Source organism: Centropristis striata, chromosome 21 (genome assembly GCF_030273125.1).
Source record: "Centropristis striata isolate RG_2023a ecotype Rhode Island chromosome 21, C.striata_1.0, whole genome shotgun sequence".
Taxonomy (NCBI): domain Eukaryota; kingdom Metazoa; phylum Chordata; class Actinopteri; order Perciformes; family Serranidae; genus Centropristis; species Centropristis striata.
In genome coordinates this window covers 17399142-17427072 of record NC_081537.1, presented here as the reverse complement: position 1 = coordinate 17427072, position 27931 = coordinate 17399142, and the positions used below count along the sequence as shown (strand labels likewise).

General features: G+C 37.9%; 1 protein-coding gene across 1 annotated transcript; it reads left to right on the top strand.

The window, feature by feature from the left end:
- Window positions 1-27890, top strand: LOC131959483 (testican-2-like). The gene is made up of 9 exons (XM_059324683.1): window positions 1-50; window positions 11652-11766; window positions 18243-18351; window positions 18860-18974; window positions 19635-19754; window positions 19879-20097; window positions 24261-24323; window positions 25197-25334; window positions 25901-27890. The coding sequence occupies exons 1-9, from the start codon at window positions 23-25 to the stop codon at window positions 26044-26046; spliced, it is 1053 nt and encodes a 350-aa protein (XP_059180666.1). The 5' UTR covers window positions 1-22; the 3' UTR covers window positions 26047-27890.
- Window positions 27891-27931: the final 41 nt, after the last annotated feature.

The window sequence follows — 27931 nt, the reverse complement described above, 5'->3', positions numbered from 1 at the left end:
TCAGGATGACTACATCAAAAACATGGAGGGAAACATGGGCTCTGATGAAAGTAAGTGTGATTAGAAAAGATTTTTCTGTGGACAAAAGGACGGCTGTGCCATTTCATTTGAAGTTTAGTGTGTTAAGTGTGTTCAGAGTGTATGCAGCTGAGATGGTTTACAAAGTCTGTTAATATTTAAATGGATTTACTTAAATGGCCAGTTCTGCAAATGTAGAAAACCTGCTGTATTTCAGATTCTAACAGCATAATCAATGCTAAGTGCTGTCCACCTTTATACATCTGCTCTAGACAATGAAAAAGCACGACGCATATTGTCGAAGTGCTGCCATTTCTTAATTGCAGCAGTTGTCTGAGGTCATCCAGCCTGCGGTGAGCGCTGGTCGGGAGTGTCAGAGCTTGTCGAGGGTGAGAGCACGGTTGTGATTCAGGAAAGGAGAGTCTGAGCCTTCAGTCGGATCCATTAGTTTGAAAAGCCTGCTATAATTGCCTTTGTTGCTGAGGGCTCAACTCCGAACTCCCACCAGGCTCCATTTACCTCCACGGGGTCTGTTTCTACACAAAAAAAACCCTCACAGTTACAAAATCAGCTGTGGAGGAGGAGAAGGAGACTGTGAAAATGGTGAACATGGTTATTTCTGTCAAATGGTCTTTTTGTATTCAACAAGAATGAAACATGATATAAAAGAGAGCGCACACATGTCAAAATAAATCATAGCATTTGGCCAAGCTTTTCAAACATTCAACAGTGTGTCTTTGTAGGGGACAAATGCTGTGTGCTGGTTGTAGAGAGTGTAAAGTTTAAAGGGACTTATGAACATTTGGGTTGCCCGGTTTGGAGATATCAACAGTAGAGATGTTTATGAGGGCCCGTATAGGTCACAATTCATTCTTCCCTCTCACATACACAAAAAATACCTCTCACAATTGTACCTTTCACATACACAATTTCACCTCTCACATACACAAATTTGCCTCTCATATACACAGTTTTACCTCTCACATTCACAAAAAAACCTCTAACATTCAAAGTTTTACCTCTCACATACACAATTTTGTGTGTAAGAGGTATTTTTGTGAATGTGGGAGGTAAAACTGTATATGAGAGGAAAATTTGTGTATATAAGAGGGAAAATTGTGAATGTGAGAGGTAAAACTGTGTATATGAGACATAAAAGTGTGTATGTGAGAGGTAAAACTGTATATGAGACGTAAAATTGGGTATATGAGGTAAAAGTGTGAATGTGAGAGGTAAAACTGTATATGAGACGTAAAATTGGGTATGTGAGGTAAAAGTGTGAATGTGAGAGGTAAAACAGTGCATGTGAGAGGTAAATTTGTGAATGTGAGGGGTAAAATTGTGTGTGTGAGGTAAAAGTGTGAATGTGAGAGGTATTGTTTCTGTATGTGAAAGGTAAAATTGTATGTGTGAGAGGTAGAATTGTGTATGTGAGAGGTATTTTTTGTGTATGTGAGAGGTAAAATTGTGTATATGAGAGGGAAAATTGAATTATGGCCTATACGACCCCTCATAGATGTCTGCCTTATCTTACATATAATAGAACTAGATGTTACTTGGCTTGCGATGCTCAAAGCAACAAAAATATATTTTAAAATCTCAACAGCAATGTCTCTTTCCACAAATCATGACCCGGTTGTTGTGAGCATGTTGGATATACTTCCATTGCCATTGAACTAAACCTGCTAATAATATCACAATGCAGGAAGAAGTATCTACTCTAGCTCACCTAGCAACACCACTGAGGTAGTAAACGTCACAGATCAGCTGAGGAGGAAACCGCTCATCTTCACATCTCGCAGTGTCAAGAGCACAAGCCCCTAATAATGAGGTGCATGTTTCCTTCTGTGAATTGATACAGTTAGCACAAATAATGGTTAAAAGTCTGCCAGACAAAGGATAATATACAGTAAATATCTGTATTATACACAGTACTGTGCAAAAGTCACACCAAAAGGCAGGTGTGAAAAAATGCCTAGAAGAATTGATGCTGGTTTGAAGGTAAAGGGTGGCCACACTAAATATTGATTTGATTTAGATTTTTCTTCCGTTCACTCACTTTGCATTTTGTAAATTGATAAAAATAAACTATTAACTTTTCTATTTTTGAAAGCATTCCTTTTTTCCAGCATTTTTTCATAGCTGCCTAAGACTTTTGCACAGCACTGTTTAGCTGTAGAATGTTTGTTTTTGTACTTTAATATGATTTTTTAGCCATTTTTTCCCCATTAAATTAAAGTTTTACTGTAATTTGACATTCACGACCATTAAGCAATTGAATGATACTGTAAAAAATATATTATAATATTATAATGTCCCATTATATTCATTTATAGATGTATACAATGTCCATTTTATGGCTTATATTTGCGATAAAAGTAATCTACTTTTTATGACATTTGATGTAGAGAAAAATAAATAAAAACCTTTAAAAAAATACTGTAAATTTCTGGAAAATATCTTTTTTTTTTCTTTTACAGTGTAGAGGGAAATTAGCTCCAACATGAAACTTCTCACAACAAGGTCTGTAGATTATCTTTAGTAACTGTGTCATGATTCCTGGAAAGAGGCATTGCTGTTGAGTTGTTTTTGTTTGGCATCACAAGCCAAGTGCCATCTAGTTCCATTATATTCAAGAGAAGGCAGATATCTCCAACACTCAGCAACTCACAGCAAAAAACGACAACAATCTAGACTAATTAATAGCACTACAGGGACAAGGAAAAATATGTATTCTAGATTTGAGGGTGAATTGGCCCTCACTGAGTTCCCCTCAACTCTGCTGAGCATTTTTGCATCTTTCAGTTCATTGTTTTACCTTCAGGGCCCACAACTTTACTGTTTCAATCCACTCTTGATGTTGTTTTCACTGAAAAAGCTCTAAAATACCCTGCACATTACCTGTCCAGTCCAAAGTAGCCATATATGTAGTTGGTGGAGGAAAAAACAGAGTGATATTGGACAAAACCACAAATCTCCCTCACTGTTGGTTGTGTAAATAAGCAACTATTTGCTGTCATCTCTGACATAACAACTTTAAAGGTGATGAATGTAATAATGTTGTGTTTAGAGCTTCTATATCTATATCTATATCTATATCTATATTGATTGACCGATATTATCGGACGATATTGGCCGATCAAAGGCCTATCAATATCAGTGTATATGCCATTATGAAAACTTTTTTTCTACACAATATATAATGCAGCAAAACATTGATTGGCATGATTTGTTTTCATTCTTTTTTTTATTAATAGTCAGCAATTGACTGACACTAAACAGTAATTCTTTATTCTCTCAGTTATCATTTATAGAATTGGCTGACAATGCAATCCATTGTTTATATAATGCATAATAATGTATTAAGCTGTTAAATATTATTTATAAAGTTTTATATTTGAGAAAGTAGCTCTCTGCAGAGTGGTGAAAAATCAGTGCACAATTCACATAAAAAAAGGTTTATTTTCATTTCAGCTCAAAAAATTGCAATAATGGCCACAATCTGTTATCAATGAGTTTTCCCCATCTATAATCAGTTGTCTCAAGCATCCCATATCGGTCGGTCTCTAGCCAAAACATCAGTTATTGAAGGTTTAAGATCTAAGCCTGAGTTACAGCAAGATCAACTACAAAACTTATATAATACAGCTTGCAAGAATTAATATATTTAATGACATTAGGTGTTAAAAGCATGTGTTTAATTATCTGGCACACCGTGGAGGCACCTGGCAATTAGCATAAATACAACAATGCATGAATACAAGTATGAGTGCGTGGGCGGGGGTGGGCGATGCTGCAAGAGAAAATTGTGAGGAGGCAGAATTTATTTCACAGTTTTATTTCACAACATGACTTGTAGAGATATAATCTATGATAATCGTGAATGCAAGTAGATTATAAATGTTGAAATATAATCCCTCCGTGAAAACAGGATGTATTTTCTTCCCAAGAAATTAATTAAATAGAGTTCAGAGAGTAAGTAAGTAAAAAAAAATGAAAAGATTAAAACCTAAAAAAAAAATGTTGTTCTACTATAAAAGCCTTGCTTGTTTTAGCAGAACTATCATATTTAAAAGCTAAGCCCAGTTTGGTGGTGGTAATAAAGCATGAATCATTTCTGAGCTCAGGTTATAAAGATACTACATGTTGTAGCCAATCAAGCAGGCCCTGAGGGTTGGCAGGGGTGAGGGTGGGAGGTCGGGTGTAGCACCACACCCACACTGCCTCACTTAAAAGACATGGTAGACTTGCCTCAAAGGAGAAAGATGTGAGAAGCAGCAGCTCCAGACATTATCCCAGTCATCTGTTCATACAACAGGGGGAATAACTAATGTAGTCTCAAGAAAACGCCTCGCTTGCTGTAGTGTGGGCGATGTTCATTTGAATACCATTGATTTTATCCCCGTCCCAACTCCCACTGGGACTAATTCTGCAGAGTTAATTGATCAGGGTCCTCTTCATTGCAAATTTAACAAGACAGCAGGAACTCCCGACAAGGTGTACCTGCAAGTCCCGGATAGAACAAAAGACCTAATGGGAGACTTCAAACACCTCGGGAGCTTTTTATAAGCGATCTGATTGAGACGTCAGCTTGGCTCTGCAGTGTTTGAGGGCTATTTGAAAACAATAAGGTGCCCACTGCTCTGATTCAACACAGGCTGCCATATTTGACCTTGACGTCCTTTATTTTAGCTGATATATTCAACTTAAACTGCCTGGAGAAAATTTTTGACTGGCTGCGATTAGGCTGCCATTTGTACAGCAACTCGGGGAAATTATTCATACATAATGCGTTATAAAAAGAATTAGGGGTGAACTAGTATTTTGCATCCTCTCTAATTATAAATAAATCATTTCATAGCTCCGTCGGAGTTAAATAAAAGCTGCAGGCTGCTAATACACAGCAACCACCAATTAAATAGAAGGATATAAAAGTCTTCTAAGATGACAGTAATTGCAAATCCTGTTGAAACTAATTTACTTAAAGCCCGTCTCTCGCTCATGCTTCTAATACTCATCAGAGCTAAATCTTTTCAGACAGACAGTCGCTACTATTTCTTGGCAGCCCAATAACAGGTCTTTTGTGGATTTGTCCTTTTTTTTGTCTAGGACCACTAAAGTACTTTATTAAATGCACAATGTGAATGTAAAACAAATTGGTGAAGGCTTTTGATGGAGGATCCTGTCCGACTGAAAGCTGTCATGTTCAGTAGAGAACTAACTGCAGTAACTAGCTGATGGTGGAGGAGAAAGCAGTCGTGTTATAATATGTTTTTTTGACGGCAGTGTAATAATAATAATAATGATAATCTCAGTGCAGGCCCATCACCTTTGTTGGCATGATTACAGGCAGATTTAGAAACCATCCTGGCAGCGCAGCATGTTGTAAACAGCAACCAGCAGAGCAGGCGAGGTGAAAAACACACTTGATCTTTAATGCAAATTAAATCTTGTGTTTGGATTTCATTTCCAGTATGTAGGAGTTGTATAAGAATACCATGTGAGGGATGTGTTTGCTGTTAAGCTGTTGCTTGGAGGCAGACTAGAAATCTTAAAATACTGAACATGAAAGAGCTGCACATCACATATAAAATTATACTGAAAACACCAAGCTGTAGTATATTATGGTATATCTTAAAGTGAGCATTATGGCTGCACCATCAATCAACATTTTATCAAACTTGCAAAATGGTCTAGTGCAACATCCAAGTTGTTGTTAAAGGCAATATGTGCCAAAATATATATATATACAGTATATATACATCATTTTGATTTAAGTACTGTGGTGCTGCAGAGATGCCGCCCCCTTCAAATCATGTTCTACAAAATGTTTGTTTGGTAGAGACCCTCAAAACAAATCATTTTAATATATTTCCAATGAAGACTAGCTGTGAACATAGTAGAGGTGTGAATCAGCAGAGCCCCCACGATACGATTTATTCCCGATTCTTGAGTCACAATACGTTTTTTTTGCATTTTGCGATATGGTGAGTATTGCGATACAATATATTGCAATTTAACTGTTTAACTGCATTTTGTGTCCACAAAATTGAATTCAATCAAGAAGTTTTTTGTCAAATAAGAGAAAATTCTTAGCCTATTCATCTCACTTCAGTCTTTTTATTTCTCCACAATGAGTCAAACCCACAGACTGACCAACAAAGTATTCAGTCAAACTGAACTTAACTGATATCAAACATGTATGGATGACAACAACTGCAGCATTTTCTCAAACTTTTCTCAATTTTAAGCTTCACTGCTCTGAATTTTTTTTAATGAAGCATAAAAATGCCTAACTTTGCACCGTTATTTAGACAACTTCCCGACACAATTTCGCCATGCAAAATATCACGATACTATGCTGTATTGATTTTTCCTCCCACCTCTAGAACACAGTTGAGTGTTTAGCAACTAAAGAGAAAAATACTTTCCTCAGAATTTGGTGGTGGGGACCAAAAAATTGAGCTAAAAGAGACTGAATAATGGACTTGCATTCACCTGTGGTCAGAAACACAACTCTAAATAATAAAACTCTAATACTAATTGCTAATGCTAATGTTCCTTCATGTCGATATGCTTGCTTTATCAGATCTAAAGCTGATAACTTGGCTTTTTTCAGTTAGTGTAAGTTTTCAGTTCGTGTAAGTTTTTGCAAAACCATTTTCTACCACGCCACACCTGCTTGATAAAGACTGTCTTTGTCGTCTTTGTCTAATAAAGTTTTTTCTGTAATTGTTCACCAAAGTCCTTACATAAAAATCTCTTAGATTTATTGTGCAGTTAAAACCACATGTAGATGTTAATGCACATACAGTATCGACCTGCAACACTTGATGACATTTAATCTTCAGCTGGAGTTGCACCAATTGAAATAGCTATAAAATAATACAAAGTGATAATATTCTCAAAGGTTATATTCTCCAAAAATCTCAGCTGCCATTAGCCAATGTTTATATATCATATTTATATGCATCCAACAGTCAATAAAAGGTAACACTTTATTTGAAGGGGTATGCATAAGAATGACATGACATCTGCCATTAAGATGAAGGAGGCTTTATGCATGCTTATCAATGTTGTCATTATGTGTCATTCGGTCATTTATGTCACATTTAATGCAAAGTTGACATTTAAATGAAGTGTTACCCAATAAAATAAACATATAATGTTTGTCTTGCAGAATGAGTATATTCGATCCAGATTCACATCCACGTTTTCTATCATCAAACTAACACAAAGAGGATTGTGGAGCTTTGGTACCGGTGTGTGCCCTCTGAGTGCTTTCTAGTTTTATTTGATTCTTCCTCATATATTCAGACTGTGCAGCACACGGCTCACTGCACCGTCTGTAGATGTGGGTCTGTGTGAGTGGACGCAGCTATCATAAAAAGGCACAGAAGAAAGTGGTAATAGTTAAAGGTATATTACACCTGAAAACATTCAGTTTGGTTCCCTGCCCCCATAAAAGTTTATGTTCTGTGACTGGAGCCGCTGTTAAAGAAATTAAATGTAAACCTTATACTCTGATGGAAGCCCCTAACAACATACACCGTGACAAGATAAACCAGGAGAAAGCTTGAGGAAAACCTGAGTGATGAGTTTCACTAAAGACAACTGATGTTAGATGTGAAAATATAAGATGTCTCTCTTCTTTATTGTAAAGAAAACAGTAGAAATGAGACATATGGTGACAGTTTGGGGTGATTTTTGGAAGGTTTTATGTTTGAAATCAAAAGAGAAATGGCGGCAGTGCTGTCTGGATATTGTTCCAGCTGCAGGGATTAAATCATGATGGAGCAGAGCTACCTGTTGGAACAGATGAAGGAATAAAAGTCAAGTGGCCACAAAATCTTTCATATCGAACGGCTTTGAAGTTTGATTCAGCTCAGATTCTCTGCTGAGCCTTCGTCTTTTATTTTTATGACATTCATCCCGCTGAGAGGTGGAATTTAGATGAACAAATTTGTAATTCAATTCCATTGCACAAAAAAATAATACCAGTGCTTTCTCACTTATGCTAATTTATTTTCCTTTTCCACTTTTTACTAGTTGCTGCCTTTGATACGGGTCAAGCTTTTTGGGAGCTGCCGGTTTATTTTTGCACTGATGCATCTGTAGGTCAGCGAAGAGGAGCTGTGGGATTTTCTGCTCATTTTGTACCTACTACTGTACTTGCTAGTCACTTTTTGGCACAAATAACCTCAGTATCATTTATTCAGACTTTTAGACAAACTAATATGTAAGAAAATTTGAATAAAACTAGAAAGAACTGAAAAGATTTACCCCTGCCAGACCTGAAAAGTCATCTAAATGTGTTATTTTAATAATTGAAAAGGTTAGGAAATGTTTAATTTGCCTCCAAATATGCATGTGAAAAAGATACATTTTTAGCACAGAAAATTGTTGGAATATGAAAACATTTTGCAATTTAAAAGTAACCAAGTCTAACTCCTGCTAGGCTTGACAACTAGTGGGGACGACACAGTGCAACAGTGATGACAGTATATGTTTTGTTGTTGTTTTTTTTACTTGAGCTAGCAACTGGTTGTGTTTTCAAAGATATTTTCTTGATCCCATGGATATATTTTGTCGGTCCAGAATGATGAAATGTTTTCCCAGGGCAAAACTAACGTTTAAAGTCCAGATATTTCTACAGACCACAGTAGCTGCCTCACTCTGCTCTTCTTCTTTGGTGAAATGTTTAAGTCCGCTCTGCACGTGGCCTCAATCTGTGGAAATGATAAGGAGCTTCAGAGATAAGATAACATGGGAGTTAATTAAACTTTTGGGCAGTCTTCTTTGTGATTTTTAGCCAGTTTAAGTCCTGTTGCAAAGAAAGTAATTTTGAGTGAGCTGTCTACCTTTAATGTTCACACTTTGGTGTGAACATGAAAGGCAACAAACAGCAAACACGAACCACGGTAAAAAGCTGAAATAAGACTTTTAGAAAAGCATCAAATCTCAGTTGTAGTCCCTCAAAAAAATTATATCCAAAGTCCGATTTACAAAGTGTTGTGACCCCCTATAAGAATTGAATTATATTCTTTAAATACTGTTCAAAGATTCCCATCATGTGGAAATACATTTTTGTTAGGTGTCAGAAAAAAGGCAAATGGCAAATGCTACATTTGTTGAGCAAGAATTTGCGTAGAACAGTAGTAATGGCCAACTCCTCTGCCCATGTTATGTAAGTAGCAAATGTAGCATCCATTTGTGCAACCATGGGCGTGTTTGTTTTAAAATTAGTTGTAGTAAGGTGCTTTGTTGGCACCCTGATATTTTGAGGCAGCAAAAAGCAATTGCGTCATCGATGTAAACTTTATAACCCTCCTGTTATGTTGCGAGTCAAATTGACCCATTTCAAAGTTTAAAAATCTAAAAAAAATTGTTTAAAGTATTTTTTCATAAAAATAAAAATATTTAAAATATAAATTAAAAAATATATAAAATATGTATTTTTTAATCAGTGTCATGTAAAACCATTGCATTTTATATGTAGGTCTTTCCAATGTACATAAAAAAGTTTTAACTTTAACTTTTTTATCCTTATTGAACAATGATCTGTGAGAGGACACCATTGCACTAAATCTTGATTAAAATGGTGAGTTAATCATGTAATATAAACAATGTTTATTGGGATTTTTTAATTTTCTGCCACTTTTGGATAAGGCCCCAGGTCAAATTGAGTCATGCAAAATTATTGCTGTTCCAGAGAAATGGAGGGTTAAAGCCGTATTATTCTGGTAGTAAGATTGTGCTTTCACTCATACACAAACCAGTGCTCATTCTCCTCGGTTAAATAGGTTTTCAGTGAATTTGGTCATATGCATTCAAATGGAGTTGTTAATGGGACAGAGGATAGCTCACATTGCCGAATCTACCATTTAAACAGCATGGCTTTAAAAGGATTGGGAACACTGTAATTGGTTTGGTTCATGTTACACCCTGTGCACATTGATGACTCATTAAGAGACTAAATACAATCCTTTTGCCACTTGTGTCTTATTTGGCAACCAGATTATGTGCCAGACAGGCCAAAAATGCACTTTGGACTAGGGTTGACATGATACTAAAATTTTCAACTCGATACCGATACTCAGGAAAATATTCGATACTCTATACCATTTTTGATACCACAAGGATAAAAACAAAGACCCCAAAATTTAACAGAAATATTTTTATTTACAAGAAAAATGCAACATGTAAAAATTAACAGAACCACAGGTTAAATATTTATAATAAAAAACAGTAGTGCAAAAAGAAACTGCAATTATGATAACAAAAATTTCAGATACTTGATACTTTTGAAAATGAGTATTGTATCCGGATACAACGTTTTAGTATCGATACTTTTTTGAGTATCGATACTTTTGACAATCCTACTTTAGACCACGCACTATATATCCAAACAGGACCAAACACGTAACCTCCATGATAAAAATGTATTGTCGAACAGTGGATCACAAGCTGCGGAGCTCGGAAGTGGTGCACGACTTCAGCTCCTTGTGAACTCCAGTCACCAGCTTAGTCTCATACTGGGTCTTATAGAACAAAAAACACCACAGGCACACAGCCTCCTACCAGTATTTTTGGATTCCCTCAGAGTTGTCATGTCATCCACTGTTCCCCCATACCTCTCTGCTGTAGCATCAAAGTATCACCTAGTCTTTGGATTTGCAGGAATTCTGGCTGGCAGCCACCTCGTCTGTTGACCGTGTTGACTACAAAGCAGCTGCTCAAAGCTGACTCAGGATTTCACAGCTTAAATTTCTCTCGCCGACCGCCGCTTGCCACTCACTCTTAAATTTATCTGAGCCTGTGAGGGGTTTTTTCGAGGCCTCTCGGGCAAGGCGGCAAATGGGCTGGGACGGTGTGACATCCGGTTTCGGATGGCATTGACCAGAGGCTGAGGAAGGTGGAGGACATGGTGCTATTTCCATCTCAGTCTATCAGTGGAAAAGAGGTTGGCATTGAAGAGTTCAACCCTCCAAAGATAGATAGAGAGAGAGAGATGCTGGGGAGGGAGGGGGGGGATAGGAAGAAAGGGAACGTGGGAGACAAAGATGGAGTGTGTGTGTTTGTGTGAGGGAGAGAAAAGGCAAGACGGGGAGAGACAGTGATAAGTTGACATGGGGGAAGTGAGATGTGACAAACCGAGAGAAAGAGATGCTCAATCAGTGCTGTCAGGCTTTCTGGCAATCAGACATAGCCGTTGGAGACTGCAGGCAGTGCTATTGACGACAGGCTGCCTCGCTAATGACAGCTAGGCGTCCATGTTTTTCAGCAGTGCTGACTATAAAATCAATGGACTCATTTGTGCACACAGCTAGAATATTTTTCATTACACCTTTCATGATTTTTATTGCATGCACCGTGATTCACAGGAGAGGATGGAAGATCATTTTAAAAGGTGTAAATATACTCATTTGATTATGCAGCACGTAAAATAGATGTTTTTCCCCCCCGCTATCAATCTGTTGAACACATGCTCCTTGTCAGAAAACGAATAAAAAACAGCCGGAAGCTCTGTTTTCTTCTCCGGGAGGTGACAAAAAAAGAGAATTAAAGCAAAACACCTCAGTTGTGATTGACACCTCTGGTGATTTTCCGTGTTGTTGTTTTTGTGCTTGCAGCCGTGGACACCACCAAGGACCCGTGCCAGAATGTGAAGTGCAGCCGCCATAAGGTGTGCGTCGCTCAGGGCTACCAGAGGGCCATGTGTGTCAATCGCAAGAAACTGGAGCAGAGGTAGGTGGAGATCTAAACTCAGAGAGAGGCTTGTGTTGTGCTTGGAAGACATTTAGAAGACTTCTGCGTTGGACAGGACAGACGTTTCTGTGGCGTTGGTGTCAACAGCCGTTAGATGTGCGTCAGTTAAAAGCCTTTCAGTGTCTCAGTGGTTGGGAGAGCTATTGATTAAACTCAGTACGAGCTGGCGAGTGTCATGAGTCAGGAGTGATGTTGTTTCAGCTTGAACACTCATGCTGAGGAATAAGTGCTTAACTATGTGGATGGAAGGCAATAAAACTACAGTCCTTAGTGTCTGAATTTGACCAAGCCAATTTGAGAAACCAGATTTTTTAAACCTCAACCCTCCTGTTACGTTGCAGGTCAAATTGACCCATTTCAAAGTTTAAAAATCTAAAACAAAACAGTAGTTATAAGTATTTTTTCATAAAAAGAAAAAAATTTTAAAATGTTTTTGTTTTTTTAAATCAATGTCTTATAAAACCATTGTATTATATGTAGGTCTTTCCAATGTACATAAAAATAAGTTTTAACATGCATTTTTTTTAATGAAAAACAAGTGATTTATCCTTTTTGAATAATGATCTGTGAGAGGTAAAGAACACCATTGCACTAAATATTGATTGAAATGGGGTTATTAATGAAATATAAACAATGTTTATTGGGATTTTTTAGTTTTTGACACTTTTGGATAAATAAACATGCCTCGGGTTATTGCTGTTCCTAAAAAAACCTGAACATAACAGGAGGGTTAAAAATATGTGTAGCTGAAATAAAGATTTTTAAATTGCACAACAAAAGAAAAGAAGATTCCACGAACTGCTCTCGCTCAGCATCACAATTTATTACTTCCACCAAGGAGATTGTGTTTTAGATGCCAGTTGTCAGCAGGATTAGAGAAAAACTGTCTCAGATTTTCATGAAATTGTGCAGAAAATTGTTATTTTCCAATGCATTTACATCTGAGATAGTTGGACGTGCAAATAGCTCCTTTGAAGAAATTGAAGCTTAACTATTGCAATTTTATGGACCAGATAGATTCATATTTCAGTGCTATAAATTCAGCGGTATTTAAATGTCACCATTAATTATTCAGTGGTGATTAAACTTTAAACTTCAGTGCAAAGTTGCTTATAAGATTCAAATTTATGGCCATTATTTATCTTTATTTATGGCTACATTTGAAACCATAACAGTTATGCTCCTATCAGACACATAGAAAAGAGAAGCTAGCTTAATGGGTAACACCTAATGTCAAGGGTGCCTACCTAATGATTAATTAATGCTTACCTAATACATGACTCATCATGATCTAATCTAATGCATGATGTATCATGAACTCCCGTGGCTCGCTTTTAATTAATAATGAAGCCACTACTACTTAGTTTAATTACTTAAAACTAGACGGATCATCAGTTTGTGAACTCATACATTTATGTAGTTAAAATTAAGATGCCATCAAATCAGATGTGAACCAATGAAAGTGGACGGAGTTATCTTCTATCAACCTCAGCAGCAGATTCTTATGTTTGTGCACAACATACAGTGTTTTTCCAATCCGATCAAAGAAAGGCTTACTCTGTCCGTGTTGCATTGTATGGACTGTACATATAAAGAAACACTATTCATATCAGTGTTATAGTTTAAATATTGGGGATTTCAGATATCTCCCATTTGCCAAAAAGAACAGCAAAGTATCAACAAACTAGTTCCAAATGACTATAGTGATATAAATGAAATCTGATATTACCACAAATAGAACATACACGGTCGCCCATAAAGTTGGAATAAAATATTTTTTAGCTCTTTCCATGAAATGATTGTGACAATGTGATTTATTATTGACAGATAAAGTGTCTAAAACTTTATTAACCAATCTCTTTCAAACATATTACACTGAAATGAAACCACAATTATCAGAGGATTATGTCTGAAAACAAAATTATTACATCTTTACTTTATATTCCAACTATATTTTTTTAGGCCAACCTGAGAGCTAGTTTCAGTCTTGTTCCCTCAACCAAATCCAATGAGTTTTTTTCCCATTGGATTTAAAAACCCTATTTGGATTATTGCAGAAAATCAGCTCAAACCACAATTAATAGAGGATAGTGTCTGAAAAACAAAATTATTCCCACTTTAGGGGCGACCGTGTATATAACACCATTTAATGTTGTTTTGATTTACAATCAGTTTTTTTATGTTAACTATAATAACCATGGTTTAAAATAACAGAGTTGGAGATCACCCAGTTATGATGACTTTTGAATTTTAATAAATTATCCTCTTATTTTAAACATGGAAATAACTTTAATGAATGTTTGTGTGAATGGGTGAATGAGCGTAGAGTGTAGTGTAAAGTGCTTTGGATAAAAGCGCTATATAAGTGCACCCCATTTAATTCTTTAAGACAATTCTGTCAATTATGCTCACTTTTTTTTTTAAATGCAGCAATTTCAATTAATTCTTAAATACATTATAAATCTGTGATATAAATCACAAACTAAGCATAGTGGCCTTCAATGACACCCAAAGTGTAACATAGGCGTGTTTCCAATAGGTACTTTTCTCTCTAGTGAGCCGCTATGGGTGTGGCTTGGGAGAGAGGATCCACCCAACTTCACCGGTTAGTGGCTCAGAAATGAACCTTCCTCGGGTTTAAAAAATCGGGTAGCCGCTACTAAGCAGCTACTAACTAGTCGACGCTGATTGGATACGGTTGAGGCGGGATATGACGTGACTAGAACTCCAGCAGACTGAGATGAGAGAATCAAGAACAAGAAACCAAACAAGAGAAGACGGCATAATACAGAAACCATCTCCTCTCCTTCCACGTTGATGTCTCGAGTGTTTGGACTTGCCGCGCCAGTCTGTTGTCAGTGTCGTGTCACTGCGGTCACGGTCAAGATTGTCGCTGAATAATCACGTGTTGCAGAACTATTTACGTCTCATTCGAACTCTGTTGGTTAGCGGCTACAAAAGTACCTGTATGGGAACAGAGGCGGGACTAACTAGTGGGCGTAGCCAAAACACTCGCTTTTCCAAAAAGTACTCAAAAATTATTCAGTGGTCATCAACAAATCATCTCAACAAAGGACAAATGCACATCCTCTTATTTTATCTCACAAATGATGTTATGTTCAGATCTTGGAAAACTTAATAATGACCTAATTTTATCAGTGGGCTAAATGTCATATATATATATATATATATCATATAAAATGACATATACACGGTCGCACATAAAGTTGGAAATAAATATTTTTTTTACCTCTTTTCATGAAATGATTGTGACAATGTGATTGTATACATTCTCAAAACTTTATTAATCGATCTCTTCTAAACATATCACAATGAAAATGAATCCACAATTAACAGAGGATTATGTCTGAAAACAAAATTATTCCAACTTTATGGGCGACCGTTTATAAATATAGGCAATTAATAACTCAGTCACATAATCTGGATTTTTTCAAAGAATGTATTTCAACATCTGACTCCCTTTGTTTTGGCTACACTCCACACTCCTTGTGCATTAAAGAGCATGGAGCCAAATAACATTTGTCATTCCTGTGACATATTAATACATCTGAAATATTAAAAACAGATATAAACCTAAAACAAAACATTGAAAACTTACACAAATAACATTAAAATCTTAAGGGAATTATCCACAATTCTAATTCTTAAGAATTGTATGAATACCTTTGTTAAGTCTACCTTTTTGACACTCAAGGTGCAAGCCATGTTATTGTCTGTCACTAAGCAACAGGGCCCTGAATGTGGAGTACACTGTGTGCTTGATCCCCCGTGTCGAAAAAATAATCCCTTTGTGAACTACCCATGTTGATAATAGGGCGGCTTTAGAGGTGATGGGTTGAAGCCATGGCAGCTAAAGCATATAGTATACATAATATAATGTTATTCTGGGATTTATAGTATTTCACATGCTCCTCCCATCACTATGACTCTTTAGATTTCTCTGTAAACCTCACTGAAAAGCATTTATCTCTTCCACCACCCATCCATTCCACTTTGACTGGAAAACAAATGAGCAGGGTTGCAGCCTGAAAAGAATTAATGGAGTGAATTATTACTACCTGCAAAGTCTATCTGCTGCGACAGGCGTTTATCTTTTTCAATAAAGTGCTTCATTTACAGAGTCACTCCAGAGATGAGAGAGACTGTGTCGAATAATGGGTAATAAGCACGAACGCAACCGCGCTAAACCATCCGAGCATCATTAAGTAGCAGCCTCAGAAGTCGTACTGCAGAGCCTAATGCTCGTGCTCACTGAACATGAAGTCAATCATCGTGTGAGAAGAAAGCAAGCAGGGGGGATTTTATGAAGCAGTGCATTCAAATATTAACAGGCAATGCAGACTGTTTTGTTTTTAAATGTTTGCATTTTTCCATTGCAGAAATCTGGCTCTAAGGTTTTTTATTGCCATCCAACCGCAGTGCAAGTGAATAGAATTAAAACAATTCAACAGCAATAAGCTTCTCCAAACAGTGTCCCATTAAATTACATTTGTTTTCCAGATTCTTTTTGTCTTAAGCGAGCCACAATAAGTGCATTCAAACTTGACAGGAACAAGAGCAAGGTGTCATCAGAAATTGGAAGTGCATCTCCCCCAAACAAGCAACTAAAAGCATGTAGAGCGCGACAGTGCAAGTGCTAGTTTTCTGCTTGTTTTTTTTTTTTAAAGATATAAGACATAAGTGAGTGTGGTGTCGAGATGTGAGTTTCAATCGACCTCGGTGGAAGACAGGCAGGCATTATCGGTTACTGTGGATAATCCTCAGACCTCTCTGTCAACTATTTTCTGTGAAAACACTTTCTATTAAAGTAATAGTTGCTGCTTCTGGAAAGAGATTTTCAGTTTTGGCTGCATCAATCTAGGAGAGCCAAAGTTTGTCAGTCGGTCCACCATTTTGACTTTATTATCTCCACAACTTTTGGATGGATAAAAAATAAATTTTGTACAATACTCGTGGCCTCAAGAGAGTGAATCCATATCACTTTGATGTTTTCCTTGTCACTTCGAATGCAACTTTGGTGATCTCAGCTAAAATGGAAGTCATTGTTGTGTAATTTACAAGTAATTCTCAAGTCTTTGCACTCAACTCCCAAGCCAAGTCCTAAATCCTAAAGTTTCAGATTTGAGACATAAACAAGTCATGGTTAAATAACAGAGAAAGTTGTGCCACTTGGCACTCGGTAACATATCGTTAGTTCATCATGGTTCTTTTCAACTTGATTGAATGTATTCAAATTCGTTCACCATTGTTAACACTCTGAAGCTTTTGTTTTCTTGAAAAGACTCACAAATACACAGTTCGTCGTAGAAAGAAACTGTAAAAACAGGCATCATTGAAATGTAAACTTTCTGACAGTCTTTGAATGTTTCATAGGTATCAATGGTTTCCATTCAAAAAAGTAGCCAAAACAAAGTAATGCAAAAGTCATATTTCTGTCAAAATCACTTTATTTTACATGTCTCATTTAAAAAGCAGCCAAAACTAAAACGTTTAGAATAACTAGATCCTGTCAAAAACATTAAATTCTGCTCTTCTCAGCGACACTGTGAAGCCATGGTTGATTTTGCTGAGACATACGGTCATGTGACAAAAATTCACTGAAAATAGGACACAACAGCAGGCTGTTTACACAGAGCAGAGAGGAGAGGACAGGACAGGTTGCAAGTAAATTTGTGGAGACCCAATCTGTTTTTTTCTAATATTCATGACACCTGTGGCCACTTGGAAAAGTGTTTTATATATAAATTCCATTTTATTCCAATTATTTTAAAGGGTAATGTATCAGAGAAATTCCACCTGTGTTTTTTTCTTTTTTATGATGTCTAATATTATAACTGTGTTATGCTGCACAAAAGACAATTTTGAGTTGTTCCTACTTCTATCCGTGATTCATTCCATAGAGCTGCAGGACTTTTTTATAAAATTGTATATATTGCAGTGAAATACAAGGCCACAGTGAGTAAAGTGTAAAAACAAAAAAAGCACCCTGAAACAACTTTGGGGTTCAGAGGGTTAAAATGGAGTAATTTTTTAGGTCGAGTCTAAAGTTATCGAACTTGTCACTCAAGTTACACATCTGGTATTTTTGGTAAATGACCAACTACAGTATATCAAATGACACTCATCAGCCTTGACTTCTGTTGGTAATAAGCAAATGTGAGCATGCAAACACTCTAAATCAAGATGGTAAACAACTCTGCTGGCCGGAACACTAGACTGTACCAAAGTACTAGCTAGCTACTTTCTTGTTAAATGTATGCTGTGAGCAACATAAACACATTCACCCCCACTATATTGGGTTGGCATCTCAGAGATCTTAAAAACCTGTGAACAATACAACTATGAATGGTGAGAGGTAGAAGTAAGTAAGAAGTTGTTTTTCTGTAACCTGGCTGGACTGACATTTTAACTTTTTGTTCCCCTGTCATGTTCAGGGTCAAACAGTCGGGGCAGCTGGAGGCTCAAGAAAACAGCTGCAAGCCTTGCCCTGTTGCTGCCTCCTCACCTGTATGTGGCTCTGATGGACACAACTACGCCTCTGAGGTAAAAGAAAATATCTCTGCAGGAAAATCTCTCTTCAGGAGCACTTCAGGAGGTTTTATTCGGATAATTTGTCTTTTGCTTTAATACTGGATCCTGCCGCCATAAAACCCCTGAAAAGAAATGTAAAGTGAGGTGTCATCGCTTTAAATAATGAGAGGAGTCCAGTCAAGAGCTGTTTCCTGCTGCGCTGACATATACGTGGATGCAGCAGGGCAGCACAGTTCATCACTGCTCGCGGAAGGACAAGTTCATGGCTCAACGTGGCCATATGATTAATGACTGACGTTGTTTTGAGCGGCATCACCGTACATCGCCCGCTGCCAGGACTCTTTATTGATTTATGTATAGTTTTTAATTCTGACCTTGCATGAGAAGACGGCGGAATATGACAGCTCATTCTTGCTGCCTTTCCCTAAGTGCAGTGTCTCATCTGAATGAGCAATCTCTTTTTCCTGCGGTCACCTCCATAAATATTTTAACTGCATCTCTCTTGCTTTTCTCCTTACAGTGTAAGCTGGAGCAGCAGGCCTGCCTCACAGGCAAAGAGCTCAGCGTCATGTGTAGCAGCTTTTGCCCGTGTGCCACAGCCTCCGTCACCCTCACAAATACTGACACAAAACGTGGCAAGTGCTCTTTTCTTCACCTTCTAACTTAATTTTGGGATTCACACCTCCATGTCTGCATTACTGTCATCCCTTTCATGAGTCAAGGTTTCAGAAATGGAAAGCTATGATGCACCTCACACAGCATGCTGTCAGAAGAAAACAGCCAATCAACCCAATGCTCCTTGTTTGGGATCAATACTCACCAATTTCAGAGATTACTGTTAGCCAAATCCCCCCCATGTGGTTAAACTGCTCTTTCAATCATGTAGTGATTAATTATTTAGAGTGTACACTATCTATCATTGCAGCCAAACAGTATTGATCAGAGCTCTCGGGCATGTAAAAATGCCAATTTATCAAAAGGATGAAATGTTACTCCTGTTTTTCATCTGTAGCCTGAAACTGAAAGTGGATTTCTATTGGATAACAGCAATTTGCTGCTGTAGAGTTAATTGCGAAATAATGTTTTCTTTGAGCAGCAGATCATACACTTGTAAATGACAGCATGCACAGGACACCTCGACAGCTTTACAGCGAGGGAAAGCTGCGCCTTTGATTCTGTTCACTGTGCATCAGTCAGAGCAATATGAAGCCTGCCTGTTGGGAAGGTGAGTCAGATTGCTATTAAATGTCTGCCAGGATTTTAAATGCCGGGATTCTCTCTTTGTGCTCCCTCAGAGAGCTGCACCGGCCAGGACCTGGCAGACCTGGGTGACCGTCTGAGAGACTGGTTCCAACTCCTTCATGGAAACGCAAAGCAGAATAACTCTGGCAAGCTCAGAGCTGGCACCGCTTCAGGTTAGAAACTCACAAAGCAGTTTCATTCTCCGCCGCCCTCTAAACTTACAGCTCAATTGTGTATGCAAAGAAATGTAGTATAAACAGAAATAAACTGAAGTGCTCTGCAAATCATTCCCGACAGCGCTGGACAAGAGCCTCGTTGCCAGCTGCAAGGACTCCATCGGCTGGATGTTCTCAAGGCTGGACACCAACAGTGACCTGTATCTGGACCAGGCCGAGCTGGCTGCCATCAACCTGGACAAGTACGAGGTCTGCATCCGACCCTTCTTCAACTCCTGCGACAGCTACAAGGATGGGAAGGTCTCTACCGCGGAGTGGTGCCTCTGCTTCTGGAGAGAAAGTAAGTGAGGAGATTTCCACCAGAGAGTTATGTCTATTTTTGGTCAAATCTCTAAATGGGTGAAATAATAGCAAGGTTACATCACGGGGAAATCGAGGTTATGCCATGACGTCAATTCCAACTGTTTTATTGGATGCTATAAAAGGCGATAAACAAATGATTGTCTTGAAATCGTCAAACTGTCTGTCGACGTTGAAATGTGACACCCATACATTATGTACATAGGGAAATAACAGTAGCTTTGGAGGAAAAGTTTGACATTTAATATGCTCAATCGCTTTCTAGCTGAGAGTCGGATCAGAATATCAATATCACTCTCTCTTTTTTTATGCACTAAAGGTATAATATTTCACATTCTGCAGTAACATTTCCTATATTTTATATTTTGTTGCATGTGTACTTACATTACCCCAAATGTTTTTAACATTCTTCAAACTCAGAGAAATCTTCAGTATATTCAAAGTAAAGGTTAAGTTACATTTGGTCGCCTGTCAATGGCGTCATATATCCCTTAACACCTCTAGGTGCTCTAACTTCTTGCTCTTAAAACCAAATGATACATCAGAGAGTAATTATAAATCACACAATTTAACAGAATTATACTCAGTAACAGTAATGCTGCAATTTTTCAATAATTGCTGCCAGTTTGCAACCGTAATCCAGTAGAGATCAAATTTATTGATGTGATATAAAATCAATCCAGTTTACTATGACAAGTGGCTAATTTCAGAGTCCAAGCTAATGCTAACAGTAAAGTAATAATGCTACAACAACGGTCAGACAGATTTTCATCTATAGTGGTGATTAATGTGTTTATTAATGAAGACATCAACTCCCATGATCCCATGCAAAGCCTGTCTTTTGTGATGCAAATTACATTTCAAGAAATTAAGAAATTAAATACAGTACGTTTAGGTACGTAGCTAGAATCAAGATGCTGTTAGCTTAGCTTAGCATGAAGACTGGAATCAGGGCTTAAACAGCTAGCTTGGCTCAGGAAAACACCTACCAGTGCCATTAAAGTTTAAAAAAAATTAATTTGTTTCAGCACTTAGCTGCTCCTAAAAAACAAAATGCCACTTTTATTGTCTTCTGTGTAGGGCTCAAACAAAGCCGATACATCATGCTAATTAGTGACCTTTAGAGGTGCAGAGCAAGGCAAGCGGTTTCCCCTGCTTTTATTTTTATCTGAAGCTAATCTCCTCCTGGCTCCAGCTCCATATTTATCACACAGATATGAAAGTGGTATCAATCTTTTCATCAAACACCCTGCAAAAAATAAGCATATCTCCAAAAATTATTCCTTTAACCTTTAGTCTGAAAGCCTCGAGGCTATTTTGTCAGAGTTGAATATTTCAGCCACATCAACATCTTCAAAAGCACATTCTGGTCGTCTGTTGCTTCTCTTTAACCTTCGGCAGTTTGGACAAACTTATGCTTGAATTCGCCATCCATTCGATCTATTTTCCACCGCCGCTTATCCAGGTCTGACAATATTCCCAGACACGATGAGCAGTCCTCCCCCCCTGCTGAGAACAATCTGGGCAACACTTCTTTTATCTGAGTCATCTGACAGTTTGACAGAATCATTTTCACCTTCTTCATGGCCTTGCTGAACTCTGCACACATACTCCCATCAAAGTTTTCAAAGTCTCTTCGCCATGCTGCAGAAAATGTAGGCCTGATTTAGGGTTCCCCGAGGCAAAAAAAAAAACTCCTTTGGTCCCAACTTTCTGGGCATGACTCCGGTATCTGTCATTGATCTCTGGCCTCAGCTGTTCTGGTTACGCCTGAACATGGCGTTCCCCGTGGACGGTCCATGATTAGCGCAGATGTCCGATGACAAAGCATCATTGTGTTCGGATCAGACAGTCTGTTCCCTTCAATCAACCCCCTCCTGGTTTCTCTGACAGCATCATGTTGGTGTTGAGGTTCTACAGAAAGACTTTTGTTTTTGCTCTGAGCAACATGCAGTCACGTAGATGCAACTACAGCATTCAGAAAGTATTTTCACATTTTGTTATCTTGCAGTGGTGAAATTTAGCTTAAGTACACATACTCTTTAAGGTATTTTTTCTTTATTTGAGAATTTCTATTTATGCTAATTTGTACTCCTCTACATTCAGTAGTAAATTAGTACTTCTGACTCCACTACATTTGTCTTAAACAGTAATTCTTTTTCAGATTACAGTTTTTTATCCCCTCCTGTCCAGCAAAACCATGTATCTCCACATGTGATAACTGTAAATGTTTGCAATAAACTGAAGGATGAAGTGTTCCTTTATGTGTTGAGAAAATGTTAAGCTAAATAAACTATTTACCCACTGCTTTGTATACTACCCAACAGTATATAAAGTAGATATAATCTGTACAAACTCAACCACCTACAGCAGCAACATATAAAATAATCATTGATGCAACAGTAATGTAAATCTAAAACCATAATATTTAACAGTAAAACACTGACAGGGAATATTTTACTGCACAAAGACTATTTTACTTGTAATACTATAAGTAAATGTTGCTGACAATACTAAAATACTAATGCCTAAGTAAGATTTTTAATGCAGTCCTTTTACTTGTAGTGGAGGATTATACATTGTGGTATTGGTACATTCACTGAAATAAACTATTATATACAAAAAATTTCTAACACTGGTTGCAGCCTTATTTTTTTATTTCTTTCCTTTATGGCTTTCCTACACTTTAATGTCATAATAACAATGAAAAATACAGGATTTTACAAATATTTGTTGTTAAAAATAGACACAAGTATTCAGATCCTTTGTCTAGAACTTACCTCAGGTGTCTCCCATTTTGCTAATCACCGGCACACCTTGATTGGAGTCCACCTGTGTTAAATTCAACTGATTGGGTCTGATTTGTAAAGGTGCAGACACTTGCATATATAAGGTCTAACAGCTGACAATGCATTACAGGGTGGAAACAAAATTAGTCTGAATACTTTCTGAATGCACTGTGTCTCATTGCTTGGATAGAAAACTATAAATCTATCTGTGCAGCATCAGCTTTTTACTTATATGCCGTTGTTTTTTGTTGTTGTTTTTTTTATGTATGATGACGTATGACAATTGCAGCTGGCATATGGTGATATCAGATGCATACCCTTTGATACAAGTACATTTATGAGGTCGAAGTAATATCCCTACATCTTGTCTTTTAAATGCCATTGAATATTGAACAATGGTTTTATAAGATCTGGTTTGATTTCATTGTTATTTGGACAAAGACCTTTAATTGAGAACATAGTGCTCTTTTCGGAGGAATCAGATAAAAAGCTTGTTTCATTCGTCAGCTGCATAGAAGCTGAAAATAAATAACTAGAGGTACATGGTGACACCGTGAGCTGGGTCAAATGTCAAAAAATGTTCATAGGATTAATCTAAAAAATAACCCAGGTGTGCTTGAATATTCATTTAGAAATTAAAATTATGTTTGTAGCCATGTTGCTGACATTTAATGTGCTCTAAAATGCAAATAGATCAGGTGTCTACACACTTTATTACCTACACTCACACTGCTTTTTCAGCTGTGCTCATTTGCAACATCTGCACTGTTTGACCTTTGCTAAACAAATACAGGATATTTCTGGCAGTAACCTCATTTGCACACGGATCGCTCCATTGATCAGGCATTTAACCTGCATGCAATAGATTACACTGACTGCCTAATCAATTTTTCATTACTAGCTGGTGGTATTTATAAACAATTAAGTGTTAACGGTTTTATGATAATGATTGAAGCAGGAGTGCTTGTATAGAAATGATTACAAACCGTTATTTTAACAAGCATTGATGCTGCTCTGTGAGTTCATCTAGTTTTGTGCAAACACAACACACAATAGAAAAGTGAAAATGTACAAAAACCAGGGAAGGTTCAATACAAAGTTTCTTTTTATTTCTATTTCTGTCTATTCTAGAGGCTCATTTCCTTGTCATTCTCAGACTACATCCATATGTTCTTTCACCTAAGCTCTCGGCGATCGATCAAGTTCTGAGGGAATGAAATATAAGACCTCTTAAACAAATCAATACGGGGGAGAAAGAAAAGTGTAATTATGAAGAGCATTGATTGAGATAAAGTTTGGGGGATAGCAGTTTTAGGTATCGTCTGTCATCACTTTTCTTGTTTGATTCTCGCAGAGCCACCGTGCCTCGCCGAGCTGGAGAGGATCCAGGTGCAGGAGGCGGCCAAGAAGAAGCCTGGTAAATTTATCATTTGTCGTAGCAGCGCTGTGAAGCTCAAGATATGTCTGATTGAAGATTTTGAAACACTACACTTGCAACTATTTGGACAGGAAATTACCACTGACTCACTTCAGATCCCTTCAAAGTCATATAGTTAGCCATCAAGCAGCCGCGTGCCCCTTCACTCGCTCTGTGCACTTACGTAATCAGTCCTGGAGCAGCAGGCGAGGAAGCTGGAGGAGGCTCATTTAAGAGATCACAAGCACACGCCTCGGATTAGGTCCTAATCAGGCTGGGGGGTGAGGGTGCGGGGATTAGAGGGCAGCATTGGCTTTAGGAAAGAGTAAGGCTAACTCTCCCTGCCCCATTGCTATATCTACCCAGCATGCAACACAGCTGCTTTCTACTCTTTCAGAGAAGTGCTCTTCCATCCCAGAGGCCCACTTGTCTCATTGCTTGTGTTTTCTCTAGTTTTCACGGTAGTGGCGGGGAGGGGAGGGGAGGATCGGTGCTTGTTAGAGAACTTCGCTTTGGGTTTGACAAGAATGTCCTGAGGGAGGCTGGAACACTGCAGCTCTGTCACCGAGGCTGTCACTACATTTTTACATGCCACTCACAGCATAAGGAAACACACTACGCCAACATACTGTATGAAATCACATCCACTAGCATATGCATGCTTGTGTAAAACAAACAGGGAAGCTTTCACTCTGTCTTGTGGTATTCTCTGCCAAAAGTCTGCCTCTCCATCCTGACTGATGGTTTTATCAGAGGTTCACTAAGGCATGCTGGCGTTCTCGTTTTGCTGCGCTCATCTCAGGCATCAGCATGAGGCAGCTTTGTGTCCTGAGGGTATAAATATTTAACAACAAGGCGTGTGTGTGTGTGCAGGGATGTACATTCCCAGCTGCGACGAAGACGGCTACTACAGGAAAGTGCAGTGTGACCAAAGCCGAGGGGAGTGCTGGTGCGTCGACCAGCACGGTGGAGAGATGATGGGCACCAGAATCCATGGCAACCCTGACTGCGGTAAGAGAGAGGGGGGTATCAACAGTCTGTCGTCCTTGATGTTGTATCTTCTCATACATGACAGTATATACCAGTGCAGTGCAGTGAGATTTCAACTTGTGATGAACACGATTCTAGTTTAAATCAAGTTTTTTTGTTGTTTTGTGCAAATACCTGCCGGATACTTTCTCATTTTACAATATGGAAACTCACATGGGCTGGGCGATAAAGCTTAAATTCTACTTTGATATAGCATGCTTTCTGGTATTTCAATAAATAAAATAAAATAGCTGCAACCATTCAAAACTGCATGTTCAAGTAAATTATTTGGATTAGTAGATTAATTGTTTAAACTATAGATTGTCAGAACATAGTGAGTCCATCATGACATCTCAAACCCAAAAGTGATGTCTTCAAATATGTTTTTCTTCTTTCCAGTCATCAGTTCATAACCAGATATATACTGTTAAACAACAGAAATTCTTAAGTTTTGTGAGGCTATACAAGCTAATATTTGATTATCTGTCAGGCAACTAATTGTTTCAGCATTAGTACAAACTATTCCTCTTACATTAACCTTTTTCCAGATGAAGTGGCGGGATATTCTGGAGATTTTGGGAGCGGAGTGGGATGGGAGGATGAAGAGGAAAAGGAGTCAGAGGACACCGGAGAGGAGGCAGAAGAGGAGGAAGAGGAGGAGGGCGAGGCAGACGACGGGGGATACATCTGGTAGAACTGTCTGACCTGATGCGGAGAGCCGAGTCACAGCCACTGGCCTGAAAATCTACAGGGATGGCTCTCTCCTCACAGGAAAAGATTTTGGGATTGGATCGAGGAGGCATGGAGTTGTGTATCATCCTGGTGGGATATGTGGTGCTGGGCAGGTCCGGGGATCAGACGATGACCAGTTTTTGTCTTAGATATGTGTAATTGCTTCATTCTCTTGTCTCTGTTTTTTTTTTTTGGAGCAACAGAGCTTTTTGTTTTGCTGTCCTGAAAAGCAGGACCCACTGACTACTGCGCCATAGGTAGCTCAAGTCCATCAGAATTCCTATCTCGTCCAACCGCCATCTATGCATATAGAGATTACCAGTTATTTTGTATCGCGTGAACAATTGCTTGAGTATTAGAGCCGCCATCCCACTGGAATGTCTAGAGATCAGAATTTAAGGGAATTATTTTACATTTTCAGGAAATATGCTTGTTTGCTTTCTTGCCCAGAGATTTATGATAAATATAAAGCTAGAGCAAATAGACGGTTAGCTGTTAGCTTAGCATAAAGACTGCAAACAGTTGGCTCTGTCTTAAGGGGAAAAAAAATGAAAAAATACAAAAATTTGCCAAAAAGAAATAGTCTATACATCCTAAGCAACTTACCGGCTGCTAAATTAGTACAAATATATGGTAGTAAAAAAATGTATGCTTCATCCACACCAACTTCCACAGTGTAGGAAAACACTGCTATCATCAGATGAATGTCGACTTTGTTCAGCTGATTCTGTAACAAGTGTAGCATGAAAGCGTAGTAGAATTTGCAAGCTAGCTAGCTAGCCAGCCGGTAACTAAATGAGCCAAATTTAACGACTTAATGCATCATTCACACTCTTGTCACAATGAAGTAAAGCATAGTAAGGCTGCACTAGTTGAAATATGAGTGGGGGGAGAAAGAGGTGCATAAAACCCTATAAAAATGCTATTGTTTTTGACAAATGAGATATAGTGTCTATATAGGTGAGCTTTAGATGTGCTGGTAGGTGGATTTTGTCACTTTTGGACAGAGCCAGGCTATCTGTTAAATCCTTGTTTCTCTCTTTAGGTAATATGTTACTGTTGTGTTTACAACTTGATTCTGCTGCCCTCTAGTGGCCAAAAATTATTGCAGCTTTGAGCAAAGCTAACTGTCTCCATCTAACTTTATACTTACCATGCAGACGGAGAGTTATATTGATCTTCTCAACTAGTAAATAAGCATATTTCTTCCTAAATTGTTGAACTTTTCCGTTAAAGCAGTTCAGTGCAATGTAGTTGTGTATGTCCAAGCTGATTCTGTATATAAATCCAGTGTAAATGATCTGTGAAACAAGCCTCGAGGATTTCAGGTTACTACAGTTTGAAGCTACCTTTATGATGAAGATGCACCACAGCTCATAGCAGTTTTTAAATCTCACAGCTTTACGATTTAAGTGGATACACACAACTATACAGGACCTACAATTCCAGTTGGGTTACTTTTATTGTAAACCAGTAGAATGTACTTTAATGGCCCAAACTGCACCTACAGTAGAAACCACTAGTCGGAAATCATGTCAAAGAATGTGCCACAATTATGTTTTATTCTGAGTTTGCAACTTGAAAAACTATTTTATGTTTATAAAAAAAAATGTGTGCATTACTTGAAGTTCTGTGTGTATACTTGAATTCACATTGTAATTTTTTTCTATGACAGTATTGTTGCCATATCTTCATTCATGCTATTGGTAGGCCGGATATTTGGTTGTTTTTAGTATTGCATGTTAGTAAATAAGAATGTACATCTAGGCTGAGCACTTTACTAATAAAGGCACTGGAGCCAAAGTGTATGTTGACTTCATTTTTTACCCAAATATTAACACTTTGTG

Bases quoted from the DNA above. Each gene is read 5' to 3' on its own strand.
- LOC131959483 (XM_059324683.1), top strand. From the start codon at position 23: ATGGAGGGAAACATGGGCTCTGATGAAA. The intron at 18,975-19,634 runs GCAAGTGCTCTT...GTGCTCCCTCAG, and splicing joins AAATACTGACACAAAACGTG to AGAGCTGCACCGGCCAGGAC. The intron at 25,335-25,900 runs GTAAGAGAGAGG...ACCTTTTTCCAG, and splicing joins CCATGGCAACCCTGACTGCG to ATGAAGTGGCGGGATATTCT.